Here is a 21,807-nt window from a genome sequence, read left to right on the forward strand (position 1 = left end):
TTGGTCGCTTGCGTATATACATGCGGCACCTCACAGATGTTGGAATACTGATCTCTTATATAAATCTCTTAGATTGTCTTTAACCTTGCTTTCTCCATTCCTAACATCTTGAATAACGTCCTTCAGCAGAATATTTTTCCTATCTAATACAGGAATGGATTTTATTGCATGTTGAAATGAGAAATTGGCGATAAGGGACTCCATGAGCACTTCAACTCAGATATTCGTGTGTTTGTGAGGAATCTTCTGCCTATGCGGTTATACATTCTTGAGGGCCTTTAAGAAATTTTTTTTTCACGAAAACAATTAATTCATCCAATCGTGTTTTGAGTTAAATTTTCAAATTATTGTATTTCTGCTGAACGTTGATTTCTGAATTGTAAAAATTATTTTCCTGAAGCGTACTTAATACTTGTATTTAATAATTTTTATTTTTTATAAAATCAGTGTTTAATTAATGAGGATAATAGGAATGTTGTAATCAGTTTTTAATATAATCTTTTTTTTTCTAAATAAATTTCCTCAGTTTATATTTTTTGTCAATAAAGTTTTTTGTCACTTCTTCTGTTTTTCTTGTGAATTATCAAGATTAGAGAATGAATGAGCTGGTATTATTTGCATTTCTAATCTTTATTTGCACATTTTTTTGCATTCACTGTATTATTGCGTTTATGTAAATTGGAAAAAGATCGCTTTAATAAGCTGATCCTGGATTTATAATATCTGCTATTAAAGCAGGACTAAGGAAACGAATTGCTTTCACGAGCAGATCTAGGGTAGAAATAGATAGACCACTTTGGTAAGCAGATCTTAGGTATAGAATGTTCGCTATTAAAGCAGGATTAAAGGAATGAACCACTTTGGTTGGCAGGTTCTGGGAAACAATAGTGTAGTTGTTTTATCTAATAACAAAGTATGGGTAACACCGGCTTATTATACATTTATTAACATATCTATTCATTGAAAATTGTGTATTCATGTAATTTTACTTAGATGTATGTGTACTGTCACGTTTTTCTCATACTTTGATGCAGACACAGTGTTCGCGTGTGGCACCTTATCTCTTGCGTGCTCGAATATATTGGAAGTGAAAATAGTTTCTAAGTACGTAAATGGGATTTTGTATTTATTTTTTTCTTTTTCTTTAAGCAATTAAAAAATCAAGTAGCTAGAGACTACAAACCACATTCTGCTACAATTTTTGTTAAACGATTATTACTATCATTTAATTTTGCCTTCAATTTGGAACTGAAGTTTGTGGAGTGTAGTCTCACGCTTTATATGCAGGCTGTGGAACCAGCGGACAGTCTAACTGTTTGTTCGCTTATGAAAAGGAAAAGAGAGGAAGTTGAATAGAATAATCGTGTTAAAGTAAATTTATTTTCTGTAGCAGCTTCGAGTACCGGGCCACTTCGGTAACTGAATTTTTGAGAATTATAAACTGTTGATTCAAATAAGTTAAACTTCTTGCTATTTTGGTTTTAAATTGATTTATTCTATATTACTTGTACCAAAAAACACAGAACAAAAAGACATTAAATTACTCTTTAACAAGTTACTTTCAAATTATTAATGAACTTCTGCACTCGATGAGCGTTGGTAAGCTAACAACTGAAACGCCACGCGAAGAAATGCACCTTGTGCGGAGTTTTAGTTAAAACTTCTTCGTCTTACATGCTATGGGGCCGGTACTTGTTGACTTCATGTGTTTAATCTTAGCGGCTCGCTTCGATTGTCACTTGATACTTCCGAGAGCTACGAAGTACACAGTCAGTTTTGTTAGGTGATGACTTTCGTTAAGTATGACTCTTTTAAGAGTCTTAAGATTTTATCATTGAGGAAATAAATATAATATAAAATAAATTAAAATTACAAATTTACGTATTTACGCAAGTAATGATCACTTCACTAGCTAACTGTTTTCTGCTTATATTCATTCAAAAATTAAGAGTTCTTCACAGTTAATTCTTGTTCACCATCTAAGAAGACCATAAAAACGATGCAAGCAATTCCAATTGTTCAAAGGCACCTATTTTGTTTAGTATTTAGAATAAATTTAGTTATTAATAATATTAACTTTAATACAGATCTAAAACTGATCGGAAAGCTTAGCTGGGCGTAAGGTTGATCCTACCGTGGTTGCCAACTTACGCTATCTGCGGCCAAGATAGGCACAAGTGGTTTGCACTATACATTTACGGGAGGATAAGTCGATCCTACTTTATCTGCCCAGTTAATCTACAAGTTTGATAAAAGTATACATGTAGATAATGAATTTATTTGTTTACAAAATTAAGTAAGACAGAATTTTAATGCAAAAAAAAATATTTTTACAAAATTTAAAAGAAAAATTTAAGTATATTTATATGTTTGTTATTTAATAAGTGATAGGGGTGTGTATATTAGGTATACAAATTCTAAAATCGATCAATGTTTTCATTGTTTATTTTTTCTCTGCCGAATCTTACTACTCTTATTACAGCCCAGTTCTTTGAATTAAAAAATACTTATCCCAAAGTTGATAGTAAATCTTTTTATTTAATCTGGTGTTCTGGTTTACTATGATTATTGTCAATAGTTTGTAAGAAAACTGAAAATGTTTTTAACTCGTGACTATGAATGCTATTGATATTTATTGAACATAGTTCATCAAATATTTATCTTCCAATGTTTGATATTAAGTAGTGTCTTTAATTATTTGTCTTTCAGGCTTTGACCTTTACACAGTAAATGTTTTTGAGTCATTCTCTTACAAACCATACAAAATTAAACAAAAAATGACTGACGTATTTTTTATTTAATAAAAAAATGACCGATCTATTGTTGATTTTATAAAAAAAAGGGACACCTGTCTTTTTCTTTTTTTTTTTATCAATAGAAAGGGTTGAGAACTTGAGACTTGGGTAATTTTTGCTTGAAGACTCATTTTTAAAAATCTATTGCTTTGGTTCATTTAAAGCTAGAAAAAAATTTTTTTTACTTTGAAGGTACAAGTGAACCTTCTGAATGATTTTAAAGGAGTGAATTGTAATAAAAAGACAAATCCAAAAAAGTTCATAAAAAATGTAATAGTGTTATTAGCAATTCAAATTTTTTAATTTATTTTTAAGAACGAAACCTACCTACTATTCTCTGAACTATGGTGTAACATATGTGATGTGGTGTGTAAAAATGGTGTATACATTACTCAATTGTTATCAAATTAGATAATATCAGTTATTATTGAAAATTAAAATAATTTTAAAAAATAGTCATACTATATCTGTCATGTACTAAGAAAAAATCTTAGTTTTTATATTTTAATCTTTCTGCCAACAAGCGATGGCCAACGATCATCATACTGAGTTTCCATGACTTGTTTAAAGGCTTTACCTATTCTTTACTCCAGCTGCTGTAGCAATTGGGCCTTGAGTACTGTCTCCTACCAGTCTCTAGACGGAAATTTGCTTTTATGCTAGTGGTGTGATTGGTATTAAAGTTTATTCTATTTTTAACTAAACCTACGTGCTGGTGTATCTAGTATACAGTATATTTAATTGTGCGCACTTCCTAGAGAAATATAGCGAGCTGTGTTTGTCTTTGCACGCACCGATCGTAGCTGGAGGCCAAAATAGTATTGTAGTTATTTTATCAATTTTTTTATCGCTTACTCCTATAGCCTTAAGTTACCCGGTTTCTTAAAGATGATAATCTCAGCTTTACAGTGTACGTATATTGTTTTTGCCCTGTTCATCGTACGATAGAAAAGATAAAAGGATAGTTTGGAAAACAAAAATCGTAGAAGAAAGAAATTGATTGCTTCGACAGCAAGGAAAAAAGTTGTGAAATCTTAAGTAATAAGTATAACAGTATTTTCAGTTTTCGTCGTTAAAAATTGCACCTGTGTGAACAGTTTTAGGTGCTCATACTAAAAAATATTGTTTGACACTGGTGTGCATCCCTCAGGAGATCATAAGGGACCCTAGGGGATATGTTACATTAGTATCAAAACCTACCATTATTTTCAATTTTGAGATTTATATGAGATTGCAATATTTTTTATTTGAAATGTACAATAACGATAGAAATATCATCGAAATGGCAAAAAAGAATGACAATTGTACTTGTACTGTTTTTGTAGCAATCTGGTGATGGCTTGGAACAAGTTACATCAAAAATTACTGCGAGTAAAAGGCACATGGTGGAACTGTAAACTTACGGTAAGCAATTGGTTTGTGATAAATGTAATAGGGTATTATCGTTAGAAAATATTGTGTATGAACAACAATTTCGTGTATCAAGTGCCCCGTCAGTCATATGCATTCGATGTCAGTTTGTGGAAGCCTCCATTCACATCAATACGTACAACATTAGTCGGAGAGAGTATGATATAAATCCTAAATTAGTACTTGGTAAATTATCACCTTTTATGTAAAATTGGTTAGAAGTTACCAGTACATTACTAAAGTGTATATATTTTCAGGCATGCTTTATTTAGGTAAAGGTGAGGTGCACATTAACAAAGTACTAACAGCCTTGAATATAAATGCTGTGTTTCATTCAACTTTAAAAATCTACGAGACCAAAGTTGGAGTCACTGTAAAATAAACTGCGAAGAAATCTTGTGTCAAAGCAATCTGGCTTTAAAAAAAAACTTACCCTAAAAAATGAGCTAGAGCAACGAATGTAAGAATACGTATGGATTTAATGAATTAATTAGACCATTCGAGAATAACTGGAAATCGTGGGCATAATTAAATTTTTAAAAGTTGTTTCAAAAATATTCTTAATTGTCAATTAAAGGACGATTTTAATTTCTTTATACTACGTTGAATACAAATTATATTAACGCAGATTAATTTTTTTATGAATAAAGAATAAATGGATTAGTTTTTCATAGGTTATTTCTCATATTCATATTTCTTAATCTAAAAACAATTTATTTTTTTTTAAAGCAATGGTCTTTTTTAATTTTAAAACTTTTTTTACCACACTATTTTAGCAACGTTTTTAATTTTACATTAGTACTGTGAAAATTTTGTCATTTCATTGCATTGCTTGTTCATGGTTTTATGTACAAATGCGTAGATTTTTGTATTTCAAGTCAACTTACTTATAAACATCACAAACTTAAATTTAAGTCAATAACGTAAGCTGCAAAGAATGTGTAAATGAAATTAATAAATTTTCACTTTAATATTATATACAGCATATTTACAAATTATTCCTTCTAAATGATATTTTTGCTTTACTTTTTCCATTTTTTTTTCGTTATTATAAATATTAAGAAAAGAAGTCCCCAAAAACAAAGATTCTTTAAAATTTTTTTTTTGATTCAACGTGTCAAAAACGTGGAACCACGCGGTCTCAGTACACTTTGAGTGGTGAAAAAGCATTCATCACAGAAAAAAGTATTACTGGTAATTCATAATAAAAAAATTCATCTAAGCTCATAATTCTACAACAGGATAATATTGTGGCAAAATTTTTTCTTACGCCATTAGAAGTAAAGGCTGTCGGTTTTGTAGGCTGGAACATTCCGCAAAATATCATGATTGTTACAAAAACTATGATAAATCGGCCAAACCGATGCAGCCTAATAAGGATGTACAATTATTTAAAAACAATCCCTTGTTGTTTCAGCACGAAAATGTGTGTGTTGACACAATCATTGGTGACGAAGACAATTGCACTATTGCGTCAGTGAGGAGCGAATCCACGCATGAAATTACAAAATGTTCGGATTTTAATCACATCAAAACAGGATTTATTAGTCATTTATACAACATAAAGTTATCTCAAAAACTAATTCAGTACTTTGGAAAAAATTTTTCAATAGCTATGAAAGTACTTGAAGCGATTGTTCCACACTTTTTTTGGGGAAAATAATTTGTGCAGCACCTGGTGCGATGCTAGAAATAATCCAGATTATAAAAATGATAATTTACCACATGGAAAGCATTAACCAGATATCAGTTTAAGGTAGGACCTCCGCCTAAATCTGGGGTACAAGACTTATGTAATTGAATAGATGAAGACCCGCTGAATCCAATGGTACCTTCAGTTATGCCCGAGGATGGACAAAATCTCGAGATATTAAAGCTCAAGGTTCGAATGTTTTATACAGGCGCATACAAAAAAACGAGAAAAAAGTGACGTAATCTCATATTACGAATAAAAAACAAAAATCTGAGTAAAGTGAGTATATGGAACTTGTAGAGAAAATCCTCTTCTTTCGGATCGTGTTGAGCACAATATGGGTTGACGGCCAATTTCTCGAGATATTTAACAAAAACGAACGTAAATACTGGTCTTGTGATTACGAGAGGAAGTCAGGGAAGCCGACATATTGGTATATGTTAGCGCGCGGTTTTTTAAAAGCGAGTAGTAACGAAAATGCTTGTGGTGTCAAATTTTTTTTTTTTTGTGTGCTAAACATAAAATATCGGTTAATGAATAATAAATATGAATGAATATAAGTTCAAAATAGATAATACATAATAAATATTAGTAATAAATTAATACTATAATTAAATTTTATTTAATAAAATTTTCTTTGTACAATCTCATGAACACAGCTTTTAATCACATTAATGTTTGTTAAATTATAATGAATGAGTAAATGTTACAAACTAGTAATTACATTTTTTTTGTATTATTTATAATATTAACAACATCAAGTAAAGACGTTATTCGTACTTTACGATTAATGCTCGTTGATAGTAAGATTTTGATTCCACATTGTATATCCTTATTATAGGCATCGATGAGAATTTGACGTAACGAGTGCCTGGATAGTTTGCAGAGTTTTTTTGATGTTCATTCATTATTTCAAAAATACTTTACTGACAAAAATAACGAACAGTAAAATTACCACTAAAAAATAACTACTCTGTCACATTAGCAGACGTACGTGTTTACGCACTGATGCGGGTACACACGTCGTCTGCATTATCGACACTGCTGCCGAAGTCAAACTCGAACTCGCGCAGTAAATTGACTAGTACGGTACTCGGAGGTCCTACCTTAAAATCGAATATGACAAACTGTTTTCCGATTACACAAAAAATGTTGATGAAATAGCCATATGTGGACCAACTTAGTCGAACGAATGGTTCAATCAAATCGTCTCCTCCAAAAATCCAAAAGCACGTGACTACTCGCCGTCAGAGTCCTTATCTATCAAAACCAGAATTGTGATGTGTCAAAAAAATATTGGTAATATGTACAGTCAACGTGTTTTTGAAAAATTGGGTTAAAAACAAAGCTAGAAGAGTATAGCTATTAAAAAAAAAGTATGAGATTCACAAAAGAAAATCGGAAAGAAAAAGTACAGTTAAAAAAAAGACAAGAAGACAAGTGTAGGCAAAAAATGCAGACTGTGATGAGATAGAAGGTCTCGTGTACGAAAGCGGATTTGTATTCAATGATCTCCCTAAATACGCTGCTCCTATCAATCGAGATGCATATGAAGAGTGTAACTTACATTCGTGTAAAATTGTTATACATGGCTTGGAAACTACCGGCTTGAGTCTTTAAGATGAAATAGTATAGGTGTAGTGTAAGCATGGTACAAAAATGTTTAATAACGTGTATGTTCCAAGCAATCCATTTCTTTTTTGCATACCTGCTGCACCATTTCATTATAACGAAAATAAAATTTTATATGTCTACGTAATTTCCTCAAAATCATTTTCGGAAAAAGCTTCGGAAATAACAGGGCTCTACGTATTTCGAGGAGAACTATACTTGCATAAAAATCCTGTTTCATCTATTCCAGCAAGAAATGCGTGTATCGAACTTTTGAAAGACCTAAAAAGCTTTCCGTGCCGTATAACTTTGCTTACACATAACGGCAACACGTATTTAAGTTTTTACAAATAGGTTTTTCTTATATTGTATACATAATTTAAGTTTAACGTAATAAATTTTTTTTGAGGTTTGATAATACAAGGTTGATGGAAATTTTGAATGATGTTTAACTGACAAAGAAGGTAAATCTAATTGTTAAGGGTTTTGTATATTCTCTTCCTCAATTTAAAGAATTACTCCTACAAAGAAGAAAAGAAAAAGGAAAAGTATTTTCTGTAAGCGCATTCTTAGCGGATTATTTACTGGAAAGCTCATCTGCTTCCTTGCATAATGCTGGAGATGATGTTTAAGTATTAAGGAAAGTGTTACATAAATTAATAAAAGATAAAAACCTAATAAAGGATCACACTTAAAGTATTTTCTTTACAAGGAGAGAGAAACATGCAAAACAGTTAATAGATACGAATAAACTTAGTTTAGCAGAATATAAAGACAAATTATTCAGTCAAACCGTTAATAAGATGGCTACTTCTAATATGTCTAAGCAAGGTATGCAGGAAGTTTTAGAAAAAAATGGAAAAGACGGTCTGTGGCGATTATTTTCCGAAAGTATTAACGGACGAGCGTGAGTCCTAACTAATAAAAAAAGTTTTAGATACGATTTATAGTTTATTAGTATGATTAAAAAATGTATACGTCATCTATAAAACGTAAAATTTACCGTATCCCATGGAAATTACTTGCACTTATTGATAATTAATCATACATCCCTCCATCTTCTCACACAACCACTCAAAACCATACATAATATTAACATTTTTTCTTGTATTTATCGAAAACACATTGAAATGTAAATTTCTTAAATACATTCTCCATTTTGAGTACAAGTTTTCATCAGTTTATAAACTCAAATCACGTATCGTAAACAAAGAGGATTAAAGTTAGCAGAGTATTCAAACGTTGAATATTACGCGCTCCCGTGGTGTATTTAAACGTATACATATTTACGATAAATCCATAATAAGTCAGCTTTTTCGCTGAATACTTTAATAAAATCCATGCTAACCCCCCATTTTTTTAGTTAAAGAAGAAAACTTGTGTTGTTAGATACAAATCTGTTATTTTCATTTTGCTGCCGTAAGAGTTATTACATTGATATTTATATGATTCCAGTGAAAATTTATAACGTTCCTATGCTTGACTGGCCTGTAAGTATGATTTTCATTCAGCAGTTTCGCAAAATTTTCTACGCTAAAGGGATGTGAAGTTTTGATAGGAGGTACTTTGATACTTCCACAGCAACTTGTTATAATTTCAGCAATTTCGTAAGACTTTTTAGTTTACTGGCGAATTACCTCCAGCGAGTTCAGAAAGTACTAACTTCAAATTGATTTATCTCAGAACTTTGATCGCGAAATCACATAAATAAGGATACCATTAAATTAAGCGCAACTTAAGCTTTAAAAATACATTATTCAAAGTTCTTGTACATTCTGTGATAGATCCTCCGTTAGGGGCTTGAAGTGTTTTGTGTTCATTTTCTTTCCATAGTGTTACAGTTTTTGTTACAATCATTAGTAGCCAAATTATTAAGCTTTAATGTGCACGCTAACACTTTTATGTTCTAATTTTTAGGATCTTCTGGTAAAGGTGCAACATTAGGACCACTCGTGTTGAACACTTGAACAAAACATTAAGTTTTACAGGATATTCATATTTTAAAGAACCTTAACATCAACGATAATACCTAGTGTAAATAAATATTAAGAATTATCACTGAGTGGTTTAAGTAAATTGTTGCTACTTTTTTTTTAGTAAATAAGCGAAGAGAGTTTATGAATGACAAAAAAGTAAATTCATAAAAATAAATGCATTATGATTTGTGGTTTTCCTAAGAACTACGGGTTTTTGATAATACAAAATTTTGTTCAAGGCATATATTGTAATAAAGATTAAACAACAAAACATTGATTTTTTATTTACTACAAAGGTGACAAAGACGAATTAAACATTAAAAGTTTTGTTACGTATAAAAACACATTAAAAATACATCAATAAAACAATATACTTTTCGGACAGGGCAAGTGAACAACATAAGATTAAAAAAATTATAACAAATCTTTTTCACCATTGACAAGATTTGTAAATGGCAGCTGAGTGGCACTTCTACCTAACATTACATGGCAAAGAACTACGTGACAGAGTAGGTGGAACTCTAAAACGACATACTGCTAGAGCAAGCCTTCAAAGGCTGAACAATCCTACCCGTACACCAAAGGAGTTATTGGACTGGGCTACAGAAGATCTACCTCGTTCACACCGTTTGACCAACCCTCTTGCCATACTTTTGGTTCCCTTAACACTACACAATGCTACGATACCATACCACACCATACATTCTTAATTTTATGAATTTAATTTTTTATTCATTTATCCATTTTAATAAAAAAAAAATAAATAAAAAAGTTTCTCAATAGATTTGAACGTCCGACCTCCTGCGCATTAAGAAAAAAAAAAAAAATGTTTTGTACTTTATAAATACAGTAGTTAATTTTTATTGCGTTTTATTCTTTCACAAATATTTCATTTGTAATTAAGGTAATTTTTTGACTCACGGGCATTCTTCACATAGTTATCAGGATAAACGTTCAGAGAGGTGAGAGGAGCACAAATATATGCAGCAACGCTGGAAATTGTTTTTTTTATATTAATGTACTTACATACATACTTTTACGCATACTTGATCCCCTCTTTTTAAGATTGTTAAAAAAATCAAATTGTTAATCTATTAAAAAAATTAAACAGGTTTACCTAAAAGTAATCTTTCATACCAAAAAAATTAGGAGATTTCTACAGATCAGATAAAAGAAATTTTACGTAATTTTTTAAGAAGGTTACATATTAAATTGTGATTTTTTAAAAATTAAACATATAAAAAAGGGTACACTTAAGCAATCTGCGATTTTTTTGGGGGTTTTTTTACGCTATTTCGAATACACTTTTGATGTAAATAATACCTGTCCAAAAAACCTATGTGTGATGAACGTCTTTGAGAGACATTTACTGGCGTGTAATATAACCCTATTAAAAAAGTGGTACTGCAGGATAGTTTTTCTCAATTTTTTAAATACAATTATAATTTGGGTATTCAATATGGACTACAAATAAGTGTGTGAGCCTATATGACAGATGTAATCGCGATGTTAGAGATGGAATCAGCATAGACAGTAGAAAGATATTTTGAAATCTTTGGAAGATTCAATGAAAGCGCTCAGTCTTGAACTGGCCAGCCTACATGTTGTTTATATTGTATTCTGCCGTAGTCTATTGTTTATAATTTTTCATCTATTAAATACTAAAATATTGATTGAAACCATACCCAACCAACGCAAATAGCCTGATTCCCACAATAATTGCACCACCTTCGTTCACAATATTGTTTTATAGGAGATATTTTTATACTCATAATTATATAGTTCGCCATATCATTTCATGAATGTATAACTTCATACTTAGGTACCCAAGCACTCATTGTCCACTGGTTTGTTTATTTTTACCTTATTTCTTATCAAACTTTATTAATAAATAATATTATTCAAAGTTGAATGTAAAACATTTGACACATACTGTTTCTGAGATAATTTAGAGAGCAACGGTATAAGGCGAGAATATGAGGTAAGCTTTGTAACGTTAGGTACTGACGTCAGATACCACGCCAGTGTATATAATTTTTTTACTACAGTAATAATTGTTTCTTTATTGATAATTAAAACATTTTTGATGGGAAATCGGACGTAAAATACGATGGTTATTCTTTAAACACACTAAGTTGTGGTTTTACTGTCAAACATTTAAGTTGCTTATAACAATATGAAATTACATATACATTCTTTAGGATAAATCTCTTTTCTTAAAACTCACTCTTTAACCTGAAAAACAAGAAAACATCTTCCTAGTTTGAAATGAACCAGAGTTATAGATTTTTTAACATGACTCTTCAAGCAAAAATCACCAAAATCTTAAATTTTAAGCCCTTTCTTTTAAAAAATAAGAAAAAAATAAAACCACCTTTTTGGATCAGGTGTCTTTTTTTAAATATAGAACTTGTAATAAAAGTTTTAGCCAATTAAAAAATAGGTAAGTTAGAATACTATTCGGTTTGTAAAAGAATTACCCGTTTATGAGTACTTTTGTCTTAAATCGTTTAATTATTTATTTGAGTCAAACTGTCCAGGAAGTAAGCATTGCAATTTACGATTGACATTAAATGTTTTGTCTAAAATACAACTAATGATTGAGTATTCTCACGTACTAAATTGCATCAAAGAACTACTAACTAATGTTTGAGCGCACTTAATCATTTTTCATCGCAGAACTATCAGCTTTTCAATTATTTAAAAACAGTTAAAACTCTATCTTCGATTTTAGAGGAAACATAATTGCGAATATCTGTTAGCAAAGTCTTAAAATGTCAGTAAATTTTGAATTTTATGATTCATTTTTATTAATTTTTTGTCAACACTTTCTTTACATGTAAGACGTTGGGTTTTCATAAACATATGCATTGATGAACATGTATAACACGGTCTTCTGAAATACACACTTACGTTTGTATCAGTTTTTAAAATGGCAGAGAAAGTTAAATAAACGATAGCAACCTTGGCCCTAGGTAACGCCTAGCTAGAGTTCCATTGAAATTTAGCTATATACATAGGTAGGTCCAACCTCGGCAACCCATCTGCGAGACCTACCTAACTAGCAGGGTATCCCAGTTAGATTTCCAATCGGATTTCACTGCCTAATTTTAAGAACACCCTTACCCCAATCATGTAGAAAAAAAGTTTGGCGTTCAGTGAACTCAAACAATAAGACGTTTTGCGAGCCATAAGACTGCAAAATATTATTTATCATTATTTCCATTATTTTAACGACTTTTCGCCCCATATTTCTCGGTAAAGATGTCAAATAAGTTTGAAAAGCTAAATTCAATAAAGAGTCAAAAATTGAAACTCAAGTCTATAGTAGCGTGGTCGCTGACGTATTGTCTACTTTTTCAAACTGGCCTCGTCACCCTACAGTACAATTTAATTAATATTTAAGAAATAAAATTATTATTTTTTCTTCAATTTCGTTTCGTTATTTTCTTCTTCCAAAGCCGAAATAGCCTTATCAAGGGACATGAAATGAGTATCTACAAGAAGTTTATTTAATTTTTCTTGCAGAACAGAATGTTATAATTTCCTGTCTAGAATCATAAAAAAAACTTTTTTCAAGAAGATATACAAAAAAGAATTAGTAATTCTTTTGTAGTTTTTGGTTCTACTTTATAGTGCTTTTCTATTTGTACGGATTTATATAAAAATATTGTGTGATTGCATTTTATATCTCAAAAATAAAAAATTATTAAAGTCTAAAAAATAAAGAGCAAATAAGTAAATACAACCAGTGGACAGTGGGTGTTTAGGTATCAAAGTAAGAAGTTATACGTCTATAAAATTGTATGGCGAATAATATAAATATAAGTATACCTCGTATGAAACTATGTTATGTACAAAGGTGGTGCAATTATCGTTGAAATGAGTATACCTACGTTAGTCGGATGTGGTTTTAATAAATATTTTAATATATAATAACAGAGCAATTATAAATAAATAACATAAACAATATTTGATTGCACAATACAATATAAACAATATGGCAGCTGGTCAGTACAAGACCGTGCTCTTTTATCGAATTTCCAATGGTTTCGAAACAACTTCCTAAGAAAATAAGAAATACCCTTATGAAATAGCAGACCGTTCAACTGTACTCTTTTTCACATGTTTAATTAAAAGAATCTGCAATTATGCAAGTTTATCCTTTAATTTAGGCGCCAGGTAGGGTCCCGTGGCCTTTTCAATTAGAACGGACCCACCAAAGTTTTTTTAATGTATTTTTGCCTGCTGAACACGATTATCGATGGTGGGTCGCGATCCGGATGGACAATTTTTTTTTATCAACAAATTTTATAAACAAATATAAATTATTCATTTTTTTGGAAAAAAAAAATTTTTTCCTATTCTTTAGCTCATTTTGAACAAAAAAGTTCATTTACACTATAAGCCTAAACCCAATACTTTTCCCGTAAAAAATTCGACAACTTTCAAAAAATGCGTTTTTTGCTATTTTCAATAGCTTGCTACTTAAAGCCCAATTAATATTTTTCAACTCAACACCTCTCAAATTGTGAGCCAAACATAGTATTTGAATAATACGTAAAGACCAATTGATTTCATTTGGTTGTTCTTATCCAGCGAGCTTGACGGTCTGTGCCTTTTTAATGTGACCGTACGGCCTCGGCGCAATACAATATATTCTGGCATTAAATGTTTGTTATCTGGACAGCCATACATAGATTGTTTTTTATGTATTTTTGCCTGCTGAACATGATTATTGATGGTGGGTCGTAATATCGAAGTTGATCAATGTTTTTTTATTAACAAATTTTATAAACAAATTGCAAAAATGTAATTTTTTCTAAAAATAATGTTTTTTTTGCTTTTATTATATTTTAAACAAAAAGTTTAGTATAATGTATAATGTACATCTGTTAAGCCCATACTATTTCCGCAAAAAAACGTGAACTGTAAAAAGAAAGATCTACCTCCGACCTCTAATTCTATCAATTTGCACATTTTAAGAGCATATTTCGTTGTATATTATCAAATTAAATGTTTGAATGTTGATGTTAAACAATTAGATCCGAAAGAGTTTGGTTACATAGAGTGTGACGATCTCCTTATGCCACGAAAAATTGAAACTTTAATTCCACCTTACGAAGAATTATTACAACCTTGTTCTTGTAAAGTATGCAGTAGAAAAATCTGCTTATGTGTTGCAGAACAAATACCGTGCTGCACTTTTTGTAATTGTAAAAAAGAAAACACATGTAAAAATAAGTACAGTGGAAAATAAAATAACAAAAATTGTGGTAAATTCGTAAGATATGTATATATGTACAAGATGCAGTATACTATAAAATAGATTCTAAACAAAGAAATGTATCGTACCTTAATAAACTACGTATCATCACATTATTATACTTTGGGGTAGTCCTGTTATATTTTCTTAAATTTTATTTTGCACACATTGATAAGATCAAAAATTTTTGATTACTGGTGTATGCTAATTTGTTGACAACAAGAAACTGACTACATAGCTATATATATATACTACCGTAAGCCCCTATATAAACTGGAGAATTAAAAACTTTTTAGTAAAAAAATATAATAAAAGCAAAAAAAACATTATTTTTAGAAAAAATTACATTTTTGCAATTTGTTTATAAAATTTGTTAATAAAAAAACATTGATCAACTTCGATATTACGACCCACCATCAATAATCATGTTCAGCAGGCAAAAATACATAAAAAACAATCTATGTATGGCTGTCCAGATAACAAACATTTAATGCCAGAATATATTGTATTGCGCCGAGGCCGTACGGTCACATTAAAAAGGCACAGACCGTCAAGCTCGCTGGATAAGAACAACCAAATGAAATCAATTGGTCTTTACGTATTATTCAAATACTATGTTTGGCTCACAATTTGAGAGGTGTTGAGTTGAAAAATATTAATTGGGCTTTAAGTAGCAAGCTATTGAAAATAGCAAAAAACGCATTTTTTGAAAGTTGTCGAATTTTTTACGGGAAAAGTATTGGGTTTAGGCTTATGGTGTAAATGAACTTTTTTGTTCAAAATGAGCTAAAGAATAGGAAAAAATTTTTTTTTTCCAAAAAAATGAATAATTTATATTTGTTTATAAAATTTGTTGATAAAAAAAAATTGTCCATCCGGATCGCGACCCACCATCGATAATCGTGTTCAGCAGGCAAAAATACATTAAAAAAACTTTGGTGGGTCCGTTCTAATTGAAAAGGCCACGGGACCCTACCTGGCGCCTAAACTACTTATGAGAAAGATAATTTCCAGCGTTGCAACATATATTTTTGCTCCTCCCACCTCTCTGAATTTTGTTTTTAATTATAAAGGAAAAATTGTTAAAGAAGAAGACGCAATAAAAATCAATTATTGTATTTATACAGTACGGAAATTTTTTTTTTTTTTCATTAATTAAAGTTCTGAAAAATTTGTGAAAAATTTGTATAAACAACAATTTGTTGATTCTAAAAGTAACTAATTATTGATTAATAAATGAATGTTACAAACTTTTAAAAAAAACATGTACCAAAAAAATGTATTTCATTAAATAACTTGTTTATTTAATGTTAAATGAAACCAAATAAATGAATCCACTATAAATAAAAATTTACATTGAAAATAAGTTACAAACTAAAGGATAAAATGAAATAATCAGTTTTTTTACGTCGGGCTCGCTCATAGCAAAATGGGTAAAGAGCTTGCCCAGTGTGCAAGAGCACAGGTGTTCGAATCTCTTTGAAAACAGTTTTATTTATTTATTTTTTTAGAAATTAGACAAAAGAAAAAAGAAGTAAAATTCAAAACATGTGGTGTAGTGCGGTGCAATGATGTTGTGTAGTGTTGTGCGATGATGATGTTACATGTTGGGTGATGTAGGGAAACCGGAATTACGTCAAAAGTGGCAAGGTGAAGGGGGCGAATTTAGCAAAATTCACTTTCGTTACACTTTTTTTCAAGGTCACCAATCTGAAATCGTTGATTTACTTCATAAAGCAGAACGCACCTATAGAAAGATAACTTCAGAAATATATTTAACATTAATATTTGTGCTAAGTCTTAGATCCTAGTAAATATTAGTGAAATTATAATAAAACCTGTCTTAAGCAATAATGTCTTAATTCAGCTGTTGTTTTTATCAGTGATACCGAATTAGAGACACATTTTTTCTTAAAAGCAGCAGAGTACAAAAAAATGATTATAGTGTATGCTGTAATACTTAAAACAATATCATGCATATACCCAAAAATCGTAATAAATAAATATTACACTTTTCTTATGAGCCAAAATACAAGTTATTATAAAAATACCTCTAAAAGCTTCACAATTTGAATTAGTAATTACACATTTCACCATTATAATCATAAATATAAACAGGGACGTATTATAAACATCGTATAAACATAATTGTATGTAAGATATGGCGTACTTCAAAATAGCAGATTAAATCATAACATCAAAATTATGATTGCAATAATTTGATTTTTACATAAAATATAGTTTATAAGTGTAGTAAAAAATTTAGAAGATTAAAAACTATATTGAGAAAAGAATTTTATTTAGAGGAGTTGTCGTACTTGTATAGTAAATGCTGAGCATTTGATAGTTTGTAGCCTTACCAGATAGATTCGATAATTTGTCTTGGTCATTGTTGCAGGGTGAACTTATCCTCGGTTTGTTCATGGATTGGTTTTTCAGCAAGGTAGGATTCTTATCAGAGTTGGACTCATTCTTAGATATGAGTATAGGACCATCGAGTATTTGATGGCCAACGTTAGTAACGTTCAAGTCTGTCATTATATTACAATTCAATGACTCCATAAACGGCTTCAATCGCTCGATTAGTTGCGGTTTTGCACCCGAAACTGGCAAGCTGCGTCGCTTTAGTTCCATTTTTAAATCGCTTACTAAAATGTAAAATTTTTTTATTATTTTTTTATAGTCAAGTAACAATGCTCATAAATTTAAATAATTTTTTTTCACAAGAATCTCGTGCTTTAGAATAAAAATGTTTGTAGTTTAAGAGGGCTCCTGCAACTAGCACTGAGATTAAATTCAAACAGAAAATGAAGTTCCGTTTTTCAACAAACATATGTGTCTAAAAATTATTTTTAAGGAAATATAAAGTGGAATAAAATACTTTTTTATGTATGGTTTTACTCTTTACAAAAGAAAAGATTTTTATAATCAATAGTACTGGTCGATAATTGATGAAAATTCATGTATATAACAACTAAAACACACTGTTTTTATAATCTTCACTCCCTATTAAAACTCAAATATTGTCATAACAGCTGTTTCGGTACACAGTAAATTCTTCAGATGGCTATCAAATTTCAACTTAACTAAATAATGTTGCGTTGTTATATAACATATGTACTAAATTCTAAGTCAATACATAATAATGCAATATAAATATATGTCGTAATATTAACACAGTGATAACATTAAAATTTGTATTTAGTAAAGGTGTACTATTAAGATGTAACTGGCAGTTTAATAGTCTGCCTGAATTTTTGAATTCATTGATTTCCATTGCTTCTAAAATATCTAGTTTTTTACTTTTACTACAATTATATGAGATATCATAGTGATCATTAAAAATATGGTTACATTCTATTAAATGACTAGAATACCATGATTTGTTAGTCTTATTGTTAGACACACTTTTATGTTCCTTGCCTCATCTTTCAAACGTTCTACCCGTTCGGCCAAATTACAATTTATCACAACCTGGTGTGCCACAATATCCCTTGTTAATGCATAATTACTTTTCGTTATTGATTTAGTCTTTATTATTTTTCTTATTTCTTGAAAATTTTTCTTTGTATTAAATGCCAAATTATTATAAAATCGTTTAACAAATTGAACGATTTTATAAGTATGTGGACCAGTATAAGTTAATATGTAGTACCGACGATGATCATCCTTCATAGACAAGGGGAAGACATTTTCTACAGCTTTTTTCAGTCTAACGTTATTGAGTATGTTATCTATAATAATTTGATTATAACTATTATCAAATGCTTATTGTTTAGTAGTATTTTAAAACTGTAAAATGTCACCATTTTATGTGAAGATGGATGTAACGATTTATTATGAATGACGATATCTTTGTACAAAAGTTTACGGTAAGTATTAAATAAAATTCGACCATTATTTTTGATTATTGAAAGGTGTAAAAAATTAGCTAATTTCAGATAAAGATGATGTAAGCTTTTTGCGAACAGTCAACTTTTGCAAAAAGGAATCTTTTTTAAATAACTGGAGAAGGTACTCTAATTTTCGGAAAGCGTTACAATTTCGGTTCCTATGCATTAAGGAAGAGTTGAACTACAAATTTCCAAATTTATAGATCATTTGACAAAGAATAACATTGTTGAAATAATCTATAATAATATAAAGTTCAGGTACTTTTTGCGCGCGTGGTGGAAGTTCAAGTAGAGAGGGTAGTCACCGTTGCCCAGTCAACCATGCTCTGAAATCGAAATGTTTAGCAGCACAAACGAGTAACAAGGAACTTTTACAAATTTTTCCCTCAAAATCTTGCACGTAAGGAGGGACAATAAATATTTAAAATTAATTGTTTTTTACCTTACATGGTTGTATTTTTTTTCTTTTTTTTTTTTTTCTTTTTTCAAATTTCTTACCATTTGCAAGATACGAGCTAAAAAAAACTTTTAAGACCGTTTTGACAATGACAACTTTGTCAACATAATTTTACAAAAAAGTTTTCAGAGCTTGGTTGACTGGGCTATGGAGGGTGTCTACTCTACTCGCTCCACAGTCATGCCCGCGAAAAGAACCTGAACTTTATACATTATTTAAACAATTTAATTCTTTGACAAATTATCTGTAAATTAAACAATTTGCCATTTAACTCATCCTTAATGCGTAGGAATCGAAATTATAATGTTTTTCGAAAATTGAAATCCCAGTTGATTGAAAAAAGAGTCACTTTTTGCAAAAGTCAACAGTTTTTAAAAAGCTTACAACGTTTTCATCTTTAGTTGTGGGACTACAAAACAAACATCATATTCAAATTGCAACTCTTCATCACTTCCGAAATGCGAGTTATTAAATTTACAATATTTACAAAAAACGCGGTTTTTACGAATTGCTAACGATCCTCTAAGCTGATTTTTCTCTAACGGTGCTTATTTTCTTTGTTTATTTATTGGGCACATTATTTACGTGTACCTTTCTTTTATCTCAGCTAAAATTCTTCTTCTAGAAGCTATAAAATGGTTTTTACCATTTTTGCTATTTTTTTGGAACCTTAGCACTCAATATTCACTTATAAACTTTATTTGTTATAATTTCTAACATTTTGATCTACGCAATAAAAATTTTTCCCATAAAATAGGAATTTTATAGGCCAGAAAGCTAATTCTATCTGAATACAATTAGACTAAGAGCTGACCGCAAATTTTCCGGAGGATACCCGTTTTGGTTGTGATTTTAAGGACAGATGTAAAAAATCACGAGGATTATAAAGCTCTATTACACTTATATGCAAATCTGCGGCGTTTTTGCAATAAACACGTATTAATAACAATTTACCAACGTTAACAACGAGGCAGTAAAAATGTATGAAACTCATTATAGTATATATATTTATACTGTCGATAACGTAGAAGTCTCGTTGACCTGTTCAAGTGATCTATATAGTCCTTGTACAAGAGAGATAAATGTAACGGAGCAGAAGAGTAGTATGCAGTGCAATATTCCCTTGCAATCAATAATTGACTTGTATCATTTATAAACGGAGCCTTGAAGAAAATTTTTGTTTTTCGTTTTGTATTTCTCAATTTTAAGTATACGGTATATTTGAAATTCATCAAGAATAATAAAATCAAACTACAGATAGGTTTACTTAAACAGGTCAACAAGGCTTCTACGTTATTGACAGTATAAATATATAACGAGTTTCGTGCATTTTCTACTGCCTCGTGGTTCACGTCAGTAAATTGTTTATTAATACGTATTTAATGCAAAAACACCCCGGATTTGCATATAAGCGTTATAGAGTTTTAGAATTCTCGTGATTTTTTTACATCTGTCCTCAAGTCACAACTGAAACGGTTATCCTCCAGAAAATGTGTGGTCAGGTCTCAGTCTAAATATTCATCAAACAATTTTATTCAAGATATCTATTTGTCTCTTACCTACATATTTGACCTTGTATAGAATGTGAACATTTAATAAGATATAATAAATTCTTATCAGTAAAAAACTAATTCAGGAATGTAAAAGTAAATTTGATTTTTAACCTGTTGAAAACCAAAAATTTTTGAAGCAAAGCTTCTTATTCATGGAGGGCCATCACTTGACAAAAATAGAAGAAAGCATCACACTTTTTCTTGCCCCGTTCGTTCCCGTCCGTCTCCCATCCTCCACATGCCCTCTTGGCAGCATATGTAGTATACATATAATATATGGTAGCAGGCGCGTTCGCGCTCTCTATCTTTTTTTTTCTCAGCATCATCGAACGGCACGAAAACTTCAAAGTGAAATTAGACAAGAAATTAAAAAATAATACAGGTAAAGTACGAATTTTGAAGCTTACGTACAAGCCAGAAAATATCCAAACACTCCGATCGGAAATTTTTTACGTGAGCAACCTAGCTAGCATACATTGGTTCTCGTGTGGCGAATGCATTGCGTTAAACGATAGCGTGATCTTACGGGGGAAGAGCTCGGCCCTACCAAGACATCCTAGATTGTCAACATATGTATATATATAGTAATTGAATGTACCAATATAGGTACAGTTTACAGAATAATTTTTCACAGAATTGTCAGAACTTTTCAGAAATTTTAAGAAAACAGCTATCGATTAAAAAAATTAAATGATTAATTATGTAAAAAACGGATTATTTTAAAAAATATTTACATTAAATACCTTTTCAATCCTCATTGACTCCAGTAATATTCAAAGCACGGTATACTTATGCATTTTTTTGCTAGTCCACTTATATTTTTTTAGCATGTGTTATGAAATTAAGTATTGAGAAATAACGTAACAAAAAATGGTATTTAACCTAGGCTCTGATAAGATGGCTGCCAATTCAGCATTAAAAACTATAATAAAAAATATTTCTATCGATAAAACTTACAGGGATAATACAAAACTACTCAAGGAGTCATCGTGCAAAGTTTCAACCCATGTTATGATAATTTTCACAGATTTAAACATCGCAATGATTAAAATTTCTTTAAAAATCGCTCATTAGGTTCGTATTCTGCTTTACTTATTTACTTTAGTAAAGGTATCGGTAATGTAGTTATATACAAAAAGAAAATTTAATAAGC

At 30.3% G+C, this 21,807-nt stretch overlaps 1 protein-coding gene across 3 annotated transcripts in view; it reads right to left on the reverse strand.

Moving 5' to 3' along the window:
- Positions 1–21,807, reverse strand: part of LOC106644202 (uncharacterized) — a 728,649-nt gene that overhangs the window by 268,833 nt on the left and 438,009 nt on the right. For all 3 annotated transcript variants that reach the window (XM_089593743.1, XM_089593744.1, XM_089593742.1), the window contains exon 9: positions 17,112–17,399. In XM_089593743.1, coding sequence (XP_089449869.1) covers positions 17,112–17,399 — 288 coding nt within the window. The remainder of the gene's footprint in view (positions 1–17,111; positions 17,400–21,807) is intronic.

Source organism: Copidosoma floridanum, unplaced genomic scaffold (assembly GCF_036245765.1).
Source record: "Copidosoma floridanum isolate Cflo_tuat_1 unplaced genomic scaffold, Cflo_Japanese_pri ptg000020l, whole genome shotgun sequence".
Lineage (NCBI taxonomy): Eukaryota > Metazoa > Arthropoda > Insecta > Hymenoptera > Encyrtidae > Copidosoma > Copidosoma floridanum.